General features: G+C 40.7%; 1 protein-coding gene across 1 annotated transcript; it reads right to left on the bottom strand.

Moving 5' to 3' along the window:
- Positions 1 to 633: 633 nt before the first annotated feature.
- On the bottom strand, positions 634 to 14,184 carry hif1an (hypoxia inducible factor 1 subunit alpha inhibitor). Its single transcript, XM_033613035.2, has 8 exons — positions 13,763 to 14,184; positions 8,168 to 8,418; positions 7,451 to 7,599; positions 7,184 to 7,329; positions 4,610 to 4,716; positions 4,364 to 4,427; positions 4,159 to 4,269; positions 634 to 3,867 (listed from the first exon to the last, which is right to left on the bottom strand). The coding sequence occupies exons 1-8, from the start codon at positions 13,940 to 13,942 to the stop codon at positions 3,811 to 3,813; spliced, it is 1,065 nt and encodes a 354-aa protein (XP_033468926.1). The 5' UTR covers positions 13,943 to 14,184; the 3' UTR covers positions 634 to 3,810.
- Between the last annotated feature and the right edge of the window lie 5,375 nt (positions 14,185 to 19,559).

The following is a 19,559-nucleotide window of genomic DNA, read 5'->3' as shown; positions in this document are numbered from 1 at the left end:
CAAAATATAGATGTTTCTCTTTCTATGAGACTGATTTGGAGATGCTGTATTGAAGTGATGTAGTGCACAGAACACACACCACCAGAAGTCAGTCTACACTGGTGGAACAGGCAGCTGAGCTGAGGAAGATTGCAAGTGGTGGGGATAACAATACAGGACTATTGACAAAGAAAATGCCTTTACCCCTGTTTGGAAGCATGGCCATATAACTTCATCTTGAGATGACTTCTTCCAAATACTAAAGTAGTGTTTCACCTAAGATATGGCCAAAAGTTTCCATATGTAAATGGTTTGTGAGGTGCAGATAACTTAACCTGCTTCCTCAATAGCTTCCACTTTAGTTTGGTGTGTTGATGCCAGCATTACTGCAAAAGACTGGAAATGTAGGGAAAAATGTAGTGATATTGTTGACATTGCGGATATCTCAGACTGTTCATCTATTATTACATAGATAAATGTTTTTAAATGTACTTGTGCTTCTTTACATTAAAAGAAAATGCGACAAATACAACTGAATAAGGCCCATGAACTTAAATGAGTCTGACACCCCTGGTTTAAACCCACTAAGACTACCTTATATGCCAGTGAAATATCAGGAAACCTAATCATTACATCACTCAGTACTCAGTAGTGTAGAACTTTGCAAACAAACTTTAATCAGAGTAACCAGCAGAGCACATATGGTATGTTCAAAACAAAAAAAAAAAGACAGGCATCCATTAATAAAAACATGTCTCTATCTCTATGAACCCTTGTCAGTCCCACCTTTAAAGCTGTTTAATGCGAGTGAAAACAAATATTGTAATCATAAAATTAAAAAAATCATGTCCTTGCAACGTTAAGTGCCACGCCATCGTAAAGCAAGGCACATACAGTAAACAGGGTTAACCTAGCAAGAGATGAAACATGAGTCTTACATCAGGTTAATTATTTTTTCACAGAGGAAGCATCTTTGTTCCATCATTGTGCAACTTGTAAGAAATAGATAGGCAAGTTATCAACAATTCAAAGGTTAAACCATAATAATGTCGAACCCCCTGAAAGCCTGTATAGTCCTGGTAAATTAAGTGCTTGGATATTCCTAATTTGTAGTTCACCATTTACAGATTGATCCAATGTCACAGGCAAACAAAGCGTTCTGAATGTGGAGATTCCCCTTGACTGGTTTGCATATTGTTTTGGCACATACATATGAAATTGTCCCCCCCTTGTGTTTAATTTACATTTTTACAATACTCCTGGGAAGCACTTTAAAGTCACCCAGAGACGGCCACCTTTCAAGTTGTTCAAGGTCTTCGAAATATGGCTGCATGTAAGTAAAATCAGTCCTTTCTGAGGATTATTAACCAACAGTAATCATAAGAGCAAGTACAGGTTTCCAACTGGACGTTTGTACACACTGCAGCGTAGTTACATCCAAGATCTGCTGCAAACCTGCATATTGATATGTGTATTGCAGCAGTATAGTGCATGGAGCAGGTAACTATACAACGTCACCACTAGATGGTGCATTGTGTTGCACTGCAAATGCTGATACATAAGCTACATACTAGCAGATGGTTCTGCTAGATCAGTCTGTTAATATATGTATTTCCTTTCATTTCTTTAAGTTAACTGTATTTGCGACTAAAACTGCAGTTATTTATTTCCAGAGCCCCCTCACCTATTACCGGTACGTAGAATAGCACATTCAATAAAGTCAAACAAATCAAACAAGCAAGAGTATAAACACAATACGGCATCGCTCAGCTAAAACAGTTTAACTGCAAGCAGTCACATATGATTTCAGCTGAATATATGAGCCTCTCTTTCTCACACCCACACACATTTTTGATCGTATTTCACCACAGTTTTTAATCACTGTACTTCTGTGTTTCATTACCGTGCCTATAGCTGTCTTCTTTGCAACAGAAAAATTCTTGCCTTATCACTCCCTGAAAACCACGCTAGGCAGGAGTGGAGATAATGCAGATAATGTGGATAAATATTTCAAAAACACTTAAAAGACCTGTCATCTTCAGAGGTATGAACCAACTCACTTTTAAAGCTGTCTTTGTGATAAAGATGGAGAATACAATATGATCGCTCCACACTTCATCCCACAACTGCTGTCACATCTATATAAGAAAAGTCCTGTATTTAGCTGATATATACTGTATATATAATAACCCTTGACTCCATCCATTAGTGGTCAAAACGTTGAGATTTTATCTCTAAAGGTACCGATCCCAGACAACTTCTACTGACTGGGGGAGCAAGTGCAATCAAAAATGTTTAACTTGAATTATGAAGATGTATAGAGAATACTGATTTACATAAATATATCTCGACTTAAAGGATCCAGTGTGTAGGATTTAGAGGGATCAACTGGCAGAAATGGAATCCTGTATGTTTTCATGGTGTATAATCACCTGAAACTACGAATCATTGTGTTTTCGTTAGCTTAGAATGATCCCTTCATGTCTACATAGGGAGCAGTTCCTCTTCCGCTGGTGTTATTGTGCCCTTATCACACAGAAAGCGTTTTGCAGGTTGCAAAGGCGCACTGCCTTTTTTTTAAATTGAATGCCACTGGTGAAAAAAAAAACTATTAAATAGTTTGTTGGGCACAGGGTAACTGAGATCTGTGTGGGTACATGAGAACCTGAAAAAGAGGGTGGATCATGGGGAGTACCACCAGTTGGTCCAGGAGCTTCTCCTCGATGATGGCCGGTTCCAGGCATATTATAGGATGACTCGGGGGCAGTTGACAACCTGCTGTCTATCATTGGGCCGTATAGCTCTAGGTATCAAGCAACTGCTACCACCAGTTTCTCCTTCATTGCTTACCAACTGTAAACTTACAGCAGACTACAGCAGAAGAACCGCCGCCTCTCAAATCATCCAATTGGACAATGGGAAAAAAGATGATGAAAAACAGATGCAGTGGGGCCTTTTTCCGCTCTGAGTTGAAGTTTTTTAAACTCGAGTAGTTCAGAACACTCCAGCAAAAACGGCAGCCGCTTAAAGCGCAGAAATGGGTGGCGCATCACAATGCAAAAAACACAATTAACAACAATTACAAAAAGGCACCTCCAGCTGATAAAACTCTTTCTGTATGATCAGGGCCTTGGGGATTGCACTACTGTTCTTGGGTAAGTTGCACCCTACTGTGCTGTGATTGGCTTGTACTAGGCCTTAACATGACCTCTTTGCCCTCATCCTTACCACCTCCTACCTCAATGTGTCAACATTACTGGTACCCAATCACAACACATTGCACTGGCCAATCATAGCACAGTCCCACTGCTTGTCCATAATTATCAGATTGTGGAATCCGTAATAATGCCTTCCGTAGGGCCCTGAATGTGTCTATGGTAGCCCAGAACAGACAAACTAAACCCTGGATCTTGAGAGGGCCTTTTGCACTTTTATGTTATCTGAAAGCCACTGCAGGCTCTCTTAGAAAGGGAAGGGTATTCAGTTGGTTGCAGTCTGCAATGTCACAGCTAGATGCCATTAAATCCCCCACACTGGCCCTTCAGGTCAAATTAGGCCTTCTTTTCAAAAACAAAAGAAAAAAAAAACTTCTTCAAGTGGGACAAGTTCCCATGAGTTAGTCACATGTTTCTTCTGTGACTGATGTATTTGCAATGACCATGGCACTCGGAGACGACTTAAGCAGAATGGTTTCAAAATGGCCGCTTATTGCCATGCAGTGATACGTACTTAGCTCCAAAGTGAGAATCTGCATTACGCACGCAGCAGTCTCACTTAAACACGGCAAACAGTTTCCAAAGCAGTCCAGTTAACAGTTTTAGGAGCATGGCTCTAACTCTGATCCTGGTCATATCGCCCCTTGATCATCGATTTCAATAAAGGTCCCACCTGCAGAGAAACAAAAGGACTCCTGGTTAGGATATGCTACTTAATAGAGTCAGACATATTACATTATTTTAATCACTGTCCCAGACTCTGCATATATATCTTTCCTTTGGACTAAATCAGGTAAGCCATAAATATTCGCAGTAATTGGGTTGCTGGAAGGGTCAGCATGCCCCGGGGATTTCATGTAACAGGTGACCTAAATGTGGATCTGATTTGATGTTCTAGAAAGCGACGTGTGACTGATGATAGGAGTTTGTATTGTAAAGAGGATACAAAACCAAGTGCTTTTACTTCATGTGGGTCTCCAAGTGCTTCTCCCAGCATCTTCTCAATATTTCTCATGATGGCCACCTTCTGATGAGCTCGCAGGGGGTACTCTATCCTCTTGGGCGTGGGGGCACCCTGAGCAAATGAGTCAAATAGATGAGTGATCATGAAGGTAGCAAAGACGACATAAATGTTAAAGTAACGGCTGTAAAGACTCAAATATACGCACTTTGTACCAGAAGTTTACAGTGATTGTCACTCCCCCGTTCAACAGTGATTCAATGTGATGCCACCTGAGGAAAGAAGGAAAATATAAGTAACTAAATTCATTAAACATTTAGTTTTTTTTCAAAGCTGCATTGAACTGTAGTTACTTTTAACAGCACAAATGTCTACAAATTCTGGGAAAACACATCATTTTCTACAGAAGTAATACATCATGTCTCTAGACAGGCCAAGCAGAAGTACTTCTTACCAATACATCGGGATGTAGAGCACATCTCCTGGGCCCACTACAGCCTCATAGCCGACAACATTTTTAAAATTGGGAAACTTCTCATAATCAGGGTTATCAAAATCAACCTGTGAATGACAAACATGGATTCATTACAAAACATGATGAACACACTGTCCCTCATGCATCCATTTTACTCCTTCCTACTTTTATGACATTTGTTTTGAAATAAGTCTTTTTAGAATAATGTTCCAGTTTTGACAAAATATATGTCCTTATTTTTAGGAAATCCTTACACAATATAATACACACTGTAGCTTTTGTAGTTTGTAACCCAGACCCTGTTTTGCCATGGGTTTGTGTCTCACTAACGGGAACAATTTTTGAACAATTTTAGAAACTGGTCCAGCATTGAGCAACAAGGCTGTGGCTTGCAGTGGTGAAACAGGCTGCAATGTGACTCAGGGCATGTTTGTCCTATGTTTACATCAAGTGCTTGTTTTTGCCACTGACATGCTCAGATTATTATTATAAATGTCTGGCAACATCACAGAATAGATTTCTACAGAGACAGACCTTTTTTGTTAAAGAATAAGAGCCTTTTTTCTTCAACCAGAAACAGCTCAGAGATGGCTATCACCAAAGCCACCAGACAATATTTAAATAAAAGTGATTTTATCATCATGAAACTCACTTCATTCAAAGGCAACAGAAACAAAATAAATTGAGGTGCATCAACAAACATCCTGCAGCTGTTAAACAGGTTAGACACAGTGCTGAAGGCCCGTCTCTAGAGTGTTAGCACAAGCTAAACAGCAGCAGCGGCTTACATCCAACACCGAGCTTTTAAAAGGCTCCACTCTGTTGTTAAAGGGATAGTTCAACATTTTGGCAAATTCACCTATTGCAGTAATCCCTATAGTCATATGGGTAGGTATATTACCTTTAATTATCAGTGCCTGTTGTTCTACCGCGCTATGAAATAATAATGTAATATTACGAGACAGAGTTGTTTTGAAGCCAAATGCACAGCCGAAACTACATTCGCTGTTTGAAATCACCGCCCAGCAAGTACTATATGTCTGGAATGTAGTTCCGGCTGCGCATTTGGCTTTAAAACAACTCTGTCTCGTAATATTACATTATCATTTCATAGCGGTGGTGAATGTGTAAGCTACAAGTTGTCCACAAGAGCGTTTTGGAGTCATTTGATGGTGTATTTGATAAGTTTTGAGGGAGAGAGGGGGCCGTACTGTTCACCTCCATTTTGTGCGCTGAGCAGAGGGCAGCTCTGTCCCACCAATCTCAGAGCAGCAGGCACTGATAATTAAAGGTAATGTACCTACTCATATGACTATAGGGATTATGGCAATAGGCGAATTTGCCAAAATGTCGAACTATCCCTTTAAACTTACTAATAACCACTAGCCATGTGATGTTACAGTTAGCGATTATTTGTATTGTTACCTCTCTGGCTGCATATGTGTGTGAGACACAGCTGCTTGTTTGTCTGAGTAGAGTGTTAATGTGTGAGGTGAATCAGTAGCGCATCGCTATTCTACTTGGTAGTTGTCGGCTAGTCTATCGTGGGACTGTGAGACAGCACCTAGGTGTATTTATAAAAATGTAGTGTGTGACAATATAAACATTTCATACACCAGATATAATGCGGACCTGCCGATGTACATTCAACCCATTCATATGAGTCAGCTGTCACTGTCAGACCTGTTCTTTGGTTTTGTTGTGTTAGCAATAGTGATGTCAGCTAGGTTTGGTTTGGTCAGAGCTATGGGATATTAAATCAGCCATATTTTCTCACCACATCTTAGCCTGTCTTACCCTCAAGTGCACATAAACTACAGGGTTTACACTTTTTTATAAAATACAAAAATATGAGACATCAGCCATGAAGAAGCAGGTAATTATCGATTATTGGTGACAGTTGAAAAGATTCATATTAGTGCATCCCTAAAAATAAACTCCCAAAAGCTGTCTTGATTCATCTAAACACTGTTCCAACATTTACCAACTCTGGCTTGGTTAAAATAAACCCTTAAATCACCCATTTAGATGTGAACATATGCTGCCTCTATACAAACTAAAATTACTATGTATTTAAATGGAATCTTGTGGGTTTGGTGATAGCAACTTCTGGCTGTTTCTGGTTGAACAAAAAGGATCTTACTGTTTAATAAAAAGCTCTATTTCTGCAGGAACCCAGTCCATTATGTTGTCAGACATGTATAATAACAACCTGAGCCTGTCAGTGGCAAAAACAGAAACTTTTAGTGGAAACAAATTGATGGTGCAAACACACCACCAGCTGCAGCCCTCTCGCTCAATACTGGAATTGTTTCAAAAGTTGTTGTTTACACAAAACAAGTGAGAAAATGGGGTCCAGGTTGAAAAACACAAAGTTACCCTTTAATGTGTAGACATAATCTGTCTTTTGAGGGGGTCTTTTCCCCTCCTGAGAGTTTACTATAAATTATTTCTACCACTATAGAGAAAGACAACATAACAACATCACAAATATGCTAAGTTTAAAGGTTACATTATTAAGCCCGGGTGGATATCTAAATATCTGTGGCTTACCTGGCTCTGTCTGTCACAGGGGTGATGCACAGGGTATGGATAGAGACATTCAAACTGGTCTGGAGGGAAGAGGATGCATCTCTTGAGGCCTTTGATCTGTGCAAAGAAGTTCTGCTGCTCGTCATAATGTGCTGGTGTCACATTGCCTGTGGTGAAGAGAAAATGTGCAGAAAACACGATGTGTAACAAACAGAGGACAACATTGAACAGCTGAAACAGTGCCGCTGCATTCCTTTCGCAGCGGACAACTATTTCAAGAGCCCTTACCCTCCATGCCTATGAGCAGCAGGTTGGATGTCAGCTGTCCCCAGTTTCTCTTGGCTTGCTGCTTGTTGATCCAGTTCCAGTTGAAACCAAGGAAGTCGACGACAATCTTCTTCCCTACTGTGTCATTCAGGGTCTGCTGCAGATATACCCTTAAAATACATGAGGAAAGACACATGCAAAATGTATGAGCCACCTTGTTCTGCTCTCTGAGACCGAAACAAGTCGCAATGCGGCTAATTTTCAAAAGTGCTAGAACTGTGTCTGCAGGATACAAGCTTGTTTACAAGGTATTTCTATTTTGGCAGACTGCAGCTCTTTTAAACCACAAAGAACAACATGGACAGTAAAATTCAAGTAGTTAAGAGCCCATGTAAGTGTCAGTGAGTCAAACAGCAACTTCACTTTAGTAAGTGATCTGACTGGTTGCAGCCAGGCCAAGTCAGGTCACAGTAATGGGCTCCTCGCCTGTTTCTCCTGTTTAAATGCTTAGTCATTTGCTCCACTTTCCTGTGCTGAATTACACTTCATGAGAGGAAAACACCCTCCACTGTCAAGCACACCTGCAGCACAGTCCCATCTTGTTCCTGACACTTGCCTGTTTGAGCTCCAAAGAGAGGCTTTTGTTTAGATCCGGCATCAGCCCATGCAAGGTTAACGTAAACACAGCTTACATCATGTTCCTGTTCCGACTATAACATCCTCATAAGTGTATCTTACCTCTCCTCTCCTCCCATTTGCTCCATTAAATGCATTTTTTCCACAAATTCAGTGAATTTCATTTCCGTCCGTTGCGACTTGGGGACAAAGTTCTCAAAATTTGCCATTTTTTTCTCATCGTAGTAGAGGAATTTGTGGTTTTGTGCAGTGTAAACAGAGAAGTCCCCATTTCCAATGTTCTCCTGCAGGTATGCAATGTCCCATTTGAGAGCTGGATACACGAGGTTTGTGTCTGTTAACACCACCGGCTCCTGAAAACAGACAAAGAACACATCAATTCAGTTTTATTACAACATTCGCGCGATCAGATGTCTAAACGATTAATGGTCCGCGCAGAAAGATTAGTCTGTTAAACCATTTAGTGTTTTATTCATGTACAAGGCTTCTTAACTGTCATGCAGCCGCCTGCCACTAGTGGGGGCTACAGAGCCATCAGACAGCAGTCCCCCTCCTCGTGGTAATGCTCGAGTAGACTGGAGTTTTAAAATAGCACGGTGGAAATTGGAGAGATGTCCTCTCGCAAAACCAGTACGGTTTGGCAATAATTTGATCTAGGAAATGAATTCAGCAACGATTTAGCTTTTTTGAGGTGTTATATTATTTGTTAACTTTAAATGAGTTGTCAGATAATGTGCAGGGTTTACATTCATACTGCACAGTGCAAAATGCCTCTCATTTCAGCTGAAATTTAATTATAATTTAGATGTTGTGTTGTTAACTTTAAAGTGAATTGCTACTATTTTTGTCAAGGTTCAATGTGCCCCACATTTCAGAGGCAATTTATTTATTTTAGATGCTATTTAAGTGGTTAACTTTTGACTGAGCTGCCGTCATATTTACATTCATACAGCACAGCGCAAAGTGTCTCTTACTTCAGCTGCATTTAAAATCCGACATGGTCGTTGAAGATTGTAATTAAAGACTTCAAACTTCTTAATGCACACAATATTTTTTGGGACAATGTTTCAAATCCTTAACAATACGTTGTGCAAAATTTTGACTATTTTCTGAGTGTTTTCCCTTTTTCAAACTAGTTGACAAGTCTTAATTAAAATTTTCATTTAGTCGACAGGGAAATTAGTCGCCAGGAACATTCCTAGTACAAAGTAGACTTAAACTGTCGTTTTTTGTTTTTTTAAATTCAACAGGGACAGTGCACAGCTACTTAGCTGCACCAGAGTTAGCAACAAGCTCATTTTCATCCGTAGTCCCTGGGCGGGAAACAGAGAGTAATTTCTCTGCTAAAAGACATTATTATATAAAAACCACAATTGCAAAATAGACCATATTCATGACACAACAGCTTCAACAGTAACAAAAGCAAGACAACACAACAATAAATCATCGCAACAATAACAACAGCAACAACAATAAAACTACATCATTAAGATATAACAAGATTTCATAGTGTTAGATCAAGTGTTTGGGTACATGACTGGGTTGATTTTAGCCACGATTTCATCTTTGATTTAAAACCAACAAAGCTGGTTATCTCACTTGGTACTGAGTAGCTCTAACAGACAGGACTGATCGACCAAACTCAGTCGCCTCCGTTGGTCGTCCTAGATGTCCTCCCATTGTCTGAGCGCAGTTGTATGAACTCTTCTAATGAAGGAGCAGCCAGATCATTAATCACTTTGTACACTTGACTAGCATCAGCAGGGCACACAAAGCTGTCAAAGGTCAGTATATTATACCTTTGAATAATGTTAGTGGTGATAACATGATGGTTTTTGTCCAGTGCCTTGAGTGTTTAAGTATTTGCAGTGGGGCAAGTGTTGTGTTTGCAGCTTGTGACCAGCTTGTAATGCAGTATGAAATATGTGAAAGCAATCATTGAATGCATGTATATTTTGCAGCATCTAAGGGGAGCTGGTTTCTAAATATACCTTAGTTTTAGTTCAAGTTCCCTAAATTGAATTTTACAGCTTTACACACCTGCTTCACACATTAAATGTCAGCAGTGAATCAATAGAAAATGATTTATTATCTATTAATATAATGTGGGATTTAATTGGGGTTTTTTTTAAATGCAAGATGCAGGATGCAGGATGTTGTCATCACCTGTTCTCTCTGTTGCCCACTGGGATGTGCTGCAGAGTGCTCAAAGCTGCCATCTCCAGACTGAGGGACAGCTTTTATCCAAGAGCCATCACTGAACAGAACAGAATCAAACACTGCCCCACCATTGTGTAGTGAACTATACTGAGAATCATTCAGCTTAACTCAAACGTGCAATAAGGAGTCAACTTGTGCAATACTGCTTTTAATGATATTTTTCATATTTATTAATTGATTTTTTTTTTTTAAATTTCAGGCATGGCACTGCAAATTTCATTGTACTTCTTGTGCAATGACAATAAAGTCTATTCTAGTTGCATAAAGGTGCTATGACTAGTTTTACTTCTGTTGATGTGGTTCATAAAATTAATAAAATGTCCTTTAATGCTGGTGTCACAGTGATTTTATTTGTGTTTGCTTGCTTGTTTGTTCTGACACAAATCCTGTAACTACTGCTGCTGCTTGAACTTGCTTTTTTTATGCAAAAAGGAACATAAATCCCAGCCCACGCCCCCGCAGTACATTGATAGCACGGTCTATAGCGTTGCACACACTGGAGCTCCGAGGGCTACGTGACAAACTGAACGTAGACCGGTGGGCGCGCTCCCGTTGGCTGTCTCTCTCTGCACCGGCTCTGGGTTTCACTTTTGCACGCAAGCGCGGGGAGTGTGCGGTCCCTTGGAGTTCAAATAATGCTGTGTTGCTTATAGAATCAGCTTTGTGCGTCGTTTTAAATAATTAATGCGGATCTTAACTTTTTAATTTCGCTTTAATGCGTCGTGCAGGCGCGCAGGAGCATGCACGTGCGTCCCCAGGATTCTGCACGCTCTTATAACAGGGATGTGGGTTTTTTTTTTTTCATCGTTATCTCATACAGCAACAGTATGGACGTGCCATATTTGGACGTATCACTGCTGTTCTTTCTTAAAACACTCTCGCACGCACGCACGCGCACGTGATTGGCCGCTGTGAGTGTTCTAGGACTTGAATCTGAGGGGAAAACACGAAGAGGTCACTGAGATGGTCATGATAACTTTTGTTATTGTGATGTATTCATTCATACCTGTAGCAGAGTTCATGTTTGAAAATAACTAGTAAGATATTGCCTCGTGCCAAATAAAGATATTATATTGCATAAATATGCAATGGTGCAAACCATGCCCACTGTAATGGATAAAAGGGTGCACTACTGCATAGGTTTTAATCTTTCACTTCTATGTTCCTTGTGCACCAAAGCTCACCATTGTTATTCTGTTACCTCTGCATGACTTTGTTGCCTATTGCACCCATTTTCGTCTGTATATCCCAGTGCCACACACCCAAGGGCATACGTTTGTTTAACACTGGGAGGGGGACACATGAATTGAGTGGTATGAGAGTCCTCCACCAGGACATCAAACACTTAATTTCGCTGCACCAATTTGGGCCTGTTCTGCATCAATTCACGGTGGAAATGTCTTTGATTTTGTCAATTTAATTTTGTTTTTATTGTGGGAAACAAATGCACATGTTCCCTGCATCCCCTCCCAAATCTACGACGATTTTTCACATCAGCCTCATGAATTCTTGGAAACCAGCTTGAAGCACTTAAGAATTTAAAGATATTTTAGTGTCAACAAACATGTTTTCCTCACTGTTTTCCGGACTAGGAATCACAACTTTTAAATTTGGCTTAGAAATCACATGTAATATTAATACTCCAACATGTTAAACAAATAATCTGCATGTTTAAAAGTGTGTGAAAATGTTTATGACTTCCCTTGAGCCACACTGAACTCATGAATGTACAGTAACAAAGTTTAATTGTGACTCACTGACAGCTAAATGGAGAAAGGGAATTTGGTCGATTTTAAGAAGTAGTGATGATGACGCATTTCTATTCCTGTGTACACATATTATTCAATAGAAAAGAAAGATTCAGTTCTGCTAATGCAGAATATTTGACTTTGACACATCTTTTCACATGTGTATCTGGATGGGACACACCTAAATCAACCCCCTGTTTTCTTCAGAACCACTTAACATCAATAAATATTAATTAAGTGAATAGGTTCCCTCATCGCAACACAAACCATGATTATGATTATAGTAATTACATGGTGTTTACAGCAACAGCATCATCTGATCATCACCTAACCAGAAATGTGACAACATACCTTTAAAGCTATTCATTGATACACTGTTTTATATTAGTCAAACAGCACCATGGAGGGGCTTCCTACATTTGCTTCTTTCGGCAACTATCATGTTGTGTCTAAGCTTCTCGTTGCAACCAAATTACCCAAAGATAACCAAACCAACTCCTCACAAATGTGCGTTTGAGTAACAAATAAATTTCAAGATTCCCATCAGGGAATTACTGTAAAGGCTACCTATTGTGTTGAACAACGAACAGGTACAACCCTCCTGGGAGAGGCTCCAGCTGACACCGACACTGAGTTAGAATAATGAGCAATGAGGATGAGGTATGTTTCCACAAGTAAGGAAATATGATCATGCATTTATTCCTATCGTTCACCTGCTGGTAGGCTTCACGCAAGTCAAGGATGCTTTTGTCTACCAGCCTTTGTTCATACCTTTACAAGACAAATACCACTCATAAATGCCATTAAGTCATCCAAATAGAAGATTATTACTGCCTCGCCTGGAGCACCTGTACATTTGATTGATTCATCATGCTGACACATAAACCTACAGCAGTTTCACGAAGCACTTGAGAGCAAAAAAGGGGATATTAAATCAGATACAGTGGAAAAATTCCTGCTGACTGCTTTCTAAGGATTATAAACCACTAGTGTGTTGCATTTCAGAGCAAGCCACTGTGATGACAGCAGGTGTTTTCAACCAGATGTCCATGCAAACTGGCTGATGTGACATAACTGGTTGGATTACCAGTGAACTTGAGTGGACTTTATAGTGTTGTTATGCAGTCATTGGCAAAAATACAAAAAGCCCATCGCTTGTACATACAAAACATTTACCACTAGGTTGCTTGTTTGAATGTACAAATTATCAAATGGGGAAAAAATGCTCATGTTTCCTACTGTAGCTTGTAATTTATTGTCATCAATGCAGATTTCTAAGGTTAAATCATTTCACGTGGGAAGCTGGGACTAAAAAATGTGGGGATTTTTGTTTCAAAAAGTGACTTCATCAACATAGCTGCTAAATTTGTTTCTGTCACAACATTATTGTGATGTAATCATAACAAACTGAGCTACTTGCTTTCTAAAATTAGGCTTTATCTCTGAGTAAATGTCCCTAGAGTGACTTGTGATGACATCTTTCACTCAACCCCACGCCAAGAAATACACTTAAACACACGTATACACAGCTCACTTTCATTTTCAACACCTCACTATACATCAGTAAAGCCACACTAAATACTGTTTATGACCTAAAGGCTTCCTGGAGTGTATCTGCTATCTAAACAGGTTCATGGTGCAGGTCTACCTATGAGGGAACATGTCTGATATCTCTTAACTGTTAAGGTAAGATGGTCAAAGTTTCAGCGAGCTAACTCAGCTGGTTTACCTCGTTGTTTATAAGCATCTCCGCTCGGGGGTCCGTGTGAGAAAGTCTGGGGATAGTCCTGGTTGGGAAAGAGTATTTGCGGAGCTGGGACTCATCCCAGCCCCAGCTCTGGACGCCGGTGAACGCGGCGCCGCCTTCGCTCCCCGCCGGATCAGCCTCCACGACGGTCGCCGTTGCCATCGTCGCCCGACAAGCGTTGGTTAGCTGCCTCCGTCCCCCCTACAATGAAACAACCACACACTGGCGTTTCTAGCGGACGTTACCCTTATAAACTACACAGTCAGTGACGGGACTGACGTTCAAGCTTTCCCATTCACCGTTATTAAATTAATTGAGGAGATACGTGCAGGAGCTCGTCTTCCCAGCTCTGTTCCGTGTAACTGTTTACACACCGTGTTGTTGACAGGCACGAAACAAACGACACAACCTGAAACAGTCAAGGAGTCACTGCGGTGATTTTACGCGCACCACACCACACAGCGACACCTGGTGTACTGGAAGACTATGTGCTCACATTGTAATGACTTGTCTCTACCACTAGAGGGAGCCATTGCATTCGCTTTTTTGACAATGATCTCAGTGATCTCTTAGTGAAGTCATAATATTGTGTAAGTCTTTGAACATAGTGTGCAGTTTACAGTCAGACATCTTTATTAACATCACACTTTCAAGTTTGACCTAATTAGGCAACACATCCGACAGTAGAGAGTGGGGTGAGCCTAACCAGTGGTGCAAAGTAATCTATTTGCTTAAAATAAAATAAATACATGTACTTTCTTTGAGTATTTACCTTAAACTACTACTAGTATACTACATGTCAGAGGGAAATATTGTACTTTATATCCCACTATATTTATCTGACAGTGATATTTTTTATATGAATATCTTGTTTGAAATATAAAAGTAACACACACCAGGAATAATAATGAGGTGCTGATCACTGGCAATAAACTTGATTGTACAAAACAAGTGTTGCACACTCTGGCTCCATATGCATTTCTTTAAAGATGATGGTGTTTTGGCCTTTGAGCCTTCTTCAAGATCAATAAGCATCTTTGAAGAAGGCCCAAAGGCCAAAGTGTTTGTTTTCTACAAATTTGATTATCTTGTTATACATTAAAATGCCAAGCATTTTATAATGTTGTTAAAATCAGCTCCAAATGGCATCATTAAAATGCTGCTAGCATGTCTCTGCATCAATAATAATAAAAATAATCCAACAATTTAATAATAGTAATAATAATATCCAGCACTCTTAGAAATAGGGTTCCTCCTGAGCAGTTAGATTCTACCCAGAATCATTTGCTTTAGAAGAACCATTTATTTAAAGAGAGGGTTCTTCAGGGGTTCTTTGTAAGACTAAGATCTCCTTTAACATTTCTTTAAAAGTTCTTTAATGATTGTTGAAAGCATGGGTCTCAAAGGATCCTCGCCCCCAGTTATTCTAATGTTTATGGTGCCGCCCAGTGGGAATTCACATCTAATTGCATCTTTGTATTGACTTTACATGTAAATCAACTAGTTAATTGTTTTATTTGCGGCCGGTGTGAACACAACATTAGAACATGGCAAGATTGTGGATAAAACCCCCAGAGAGGGTTCAGTGTGGAAGCACAGAGGACTATGTTGAACCTCTTAAAGTGAGTTCTAGATAGACCTTTTTACAGATTGTCCTAGGTATAACCCTTTATGTTGGGTTCTAGGTAGAACCCGCTGAAAGAGTCCCAGGTGGAACCTTTGTAAAAGGCTCTACAAGGAACCAAAAAGGTTTCTCTTATGGGGACAAGTTGTAGAACCCCAGATGGTTCTAGTTAGCTCATTTATTTCTAAGAGTGACGGTGGCCATTCTACATGATAAGTACTTTTGATACTTCCATTTACTGATCATGCTTTTCTACTTTTACAAAGTAACATCTTGAATGCAAGATTTTTACCTGTAATTTACACAGTGGTGTTGGTTGGTAAGTAAATATTGAGGAAGTAGAGGAAGTACTCTAACATGCCACAGGGGTTCGTGGTTGTTATCAAACCTGCAGTTCACTATTCTGCCTTGGGATGGCAAGACATCCATAATGACATCTTTAACACTGATGTTTTTGCACCATCTAGAAGTCAGTGTCACTGGCAGGGGAATGCACATACTAAATGTTTATTTCAAAGTCAGAATGATTAGAAAACAAATCCAGCTCTAGGGAACATTACATTGCGCCCTGAGCATGTTAAAGCTGCATGCAGGGGTTGAAATCATAATAGTAGATTCACTCAAGTATGTACTAAGCACAGTTTTGAGCTGTTTGCACCTCTCTTTCCATCTTGTGGTACTTTTTACTTCAATTCAACGACATTTATTCCACAGCTATAATTACAAGTTACTTCTGATGCATTGTCTTAGATCAGTGGTTCCTGACTGGTCCAGCCACAGGCTCCAGATTTCTCCTTAGTCATTAGTTCAAGGTCCACACAGTTTAATGTATTCAGTGACATACTTGCGTCGGGCTAGTTTGCTGTCTATCTTAAGTAGCTGTCCTTTACTCCTCACTCTACAGCAGGAAACAGCACTTCAAAATAAAAGCTTTGTGCTAGAAAGTCACTGTAATTAAGAATAATATGTAAAAAATTTTTACAAACTTGACATATTTGCAAGTCACTTGCAGACCATTTAGAATTGACATGCAGCCAACTTTTGGACCACGACCCACCAGTTGGGAAGCAGTGGTCTTTGATAAATTACCCAAAACTATATGAAACAGTTCCAATGCCTTGTACAGTAGGAAGCAATAATGCAGAGTGATGTCATTGATTAAGTTTATTTCAGGACACTGTCTTTCATCAGACAGGATGAGATGTTGTCCCTGTGCTCTTTATCTCTCCCCATCTCTCTATGAAAAGACATGGTAATGAAAGACTGAGCAAACACTTTTGAAATCCAGAGCCAATATTTAACCATGGTCATCACTGCCTCTGTATTGATCACTGGGCGATCACACTTTATGAGATAGCGGTGCACTCGGCGTACCTTGCTCATTGGACTGATCAGCTGATGGAGTCTCCCTCTGCTTCCTCAACCTCTTGAACTTTATCTGTCACTTTGATTACTGTCACTCTGCATTTTAATCCTTTTTGTGGCAACCTTTTTTTTTTTTGTTAAACCTGATACATGTGTATGTTTTCTCTTGAGTCAGGTTTTATCAGCAGATCTCCACTGCAGGGACTAGTGTAGGGCTCCCTGGTGGGTTCCCATGCTCTGTATTTCCTGTGCAGATCAGTGAGCTGATCTGAGCTGATCCCCCTGATGCTCATCTCTCCCCATTCTTTGCAGATAGAGCCGGGAGATTGACCACCCCGGTGAGCCCTCAAGAAGCTCGTATCTCAATCCTGCTGATAACAACACACACATACACACTAGTGCTACCTTCTCCCCAGCAGACGGACTGCTGTCAAAACAAAGACCCTTTTGGGGAGATACTGTTACAGTGAGACAGTTTCCTGATGAGGGAAAGCATCGGATGTTTCTCGAGCTTGTAGCTAACAAATTGACATAATGATGCTGAGTTTGAAGAGGTGGACATCCCACTCATCTGTGTTGGCTTTCTCTCACATTCATACTGACCCTCGCCCCTCTAGGTGTTGTAGGTCCAGAACACCTAAGCCATAAATCCTATTAGTCAAAGATTCTCTGAAGCATTATAAGTCGTTTTCCCATCTTTCATTGATTGCATTATCACTTGCAACCTGAGAGAAATTAATTTAAACACATAAACACTCAAAAACTCAAATTTTGCTAGTTAATGTGAATGCTGTATGTAATATAAACTTGTACACATTTCTATCAGTAGTCTCTGGTGTCCTTGCAGAAGTTTAAATTGATTGTTCAGGCTCTGCTTGAAATCCCACTCTTCCTCTGTGGTGTCCCCTCTCCCTCCACCACCTCGGGCTCATGTGTTACACCAGATTGGACATGGCAGGGCCAGCCCAAGAGACGGAAGTTCAGACCCCTCTGTCGGAGGTCGTGTCACTCTCTGGGAAATGACGTGTCACGATCGACATTATGTGCTGTTTCACATGCCGTTAAAATAGGTGCTTCGTTTAGTTCACCTCCCTTCTTGCATTTGGAGTCAAGCTGACAGAGAAAATGCTGATGATACAGACATGTTGAATGTTTTTTTTTATGTCTGTAATTCAGGTTTTTGCCTCAAACTGCAGCCCATTGCTGCTCACATGAGTCTCCAAAGTATAGTGCAGCAGGCTAAAGGGTAAGTGGCAATTTTGTGCAATATAAGCATTAATTTACTCTGTCTCTTTGAAGCTGGGATCTTTTTGCTTCTCTCTGTTGAACCTGCAGTCCACCGCCTGATGTTAGGTCTCCAGGTTAAGCACAGTATTATCTTCATATATTGCCCACTAGATCAATGCCCGCTCTTTCATCCCCGCTGCTGATGCACAACTGATCTCGACTGTATAAGCCAACAGTGTCACAGGTGTGTCAAACTGCTGAACATTAAAACAGCCAAACGTGTTTTTCTCCTTAGCTTTCCCACACATTAACCATCTGCTGTGTCAGCAGGCTTTCCTTTGTGCGATATATTTTTACATGCAGGTTTAAGTCGGCAGGTTTACTGCAGAGAGTGAGCCGGTGCTCGACAGCATGACTCACACACTCCAAATAAGAGTCAGTACATGCTGCACGAGTTTAAAGTGGCTTTGTTTGGTTTAATCCAAAATGCGTGTCTTAATTATAATTTTGCATTGGCTTCAAAATCCCGTGAATGAACATTTTGGCGTGCCCCAGTTGTACTCCCTATCGCAGTAAATTGCAGAACTTGCACAAAGCCGTAGGGCAAAAGCTTGGTATGCTGGTTCTTTTGTTGGGGAGAGAGTTTTTGCTGCATGCCAGGCAGAGCAATCCAGCCAGCCCACAGGGGTCATCAGGGGAGGGAGGAGTTTTGATTATGATCATTATTCGGTAAATAAGATGTCAACAAGGTGTTTCCTTGACACTTTATTGAGTAAAAAGAGGAAGGTGCAGAAATGAACGCCCCCTTCTCAATGGGACCTCTAATCTCCTCTTTCATGTCCCATCTCGTCTGAAGGGTTTCGGCTTCGGCTGCCATGTGCTAGTCTGCCTGGGCCTGGCACTTCTTACTTGCAGGTGGGGTGAGTATCCTGGCAAGCATGTGTTTATAAAACCCACTTGTTTGGGCACAATACTTGAACTAACTTCTTTTGAGAGAACAGTGTGAATCTGTGCAAAGCCTTTTCCCAAAGTCCTTTAGAAGGCGACAGCCCATTGAGAGTAGAGAAGAAGGGATTACCTTCCTCGACAGTGGTGCATTTCCGAGAGAGCTGATTAGCTCTGCATTCATTGTTAAATCGAGCAAAGGAAGGCCCTAGAGGAGTGAAAGGATCCAAATAGGTGGGCCCAGAAATAAAACAGCCGCAGGAAGCCCCTGCACAGGCAACCCAAAGTTTTCCCAACATTTCTTTCCCCCACTCCTAAGGAGGCGCGGCGTGAAAAAGGAGATTAGCATACAAAATTAGAGGCGGGATGATTTTTAAGGGCAACTTGCCTCATGCCCTCCACCCCCACGGCCCTACTCTGTCTGGACAAAGTTAATTAAACTAGTATTAAACAGTAAAGAAACTTCCAAGCGCTTGGGAGTTAGGGGGCTCTTTGAGGATTACCATGTTGAGGGAGAGAACGGGGAGGTATTTGTTGAGGCGAAATTGAGAAAGGCGTGATGGAACGAAGAGTGCGCTGGAAAGCTTTCTATTCTTGTTGGTTTGCCCCAGAGTATCC

The sequence above is a fragment of the Epinephelus lanceolatus genome, chromosome 17 (genome assembly GCF_041903045.1).
Source record: "Epinephelus lanceolatus isolate andai-2023 chromosome 17, ASM4190304v1, whole genome shotgun sequence".
Classification (NCBI taxonomy): Eukaryota; Metazoa; Chordata; class Actinopteri; order Perciformes; family Serranidae; genus Epinephelus; species Epinephelus lanceolatus.
The sequence above is the reverse complement of the archived record's forward strand: the minus strand, read 5'-3'. Positions and strand labels throughout refer to the sequence as shown.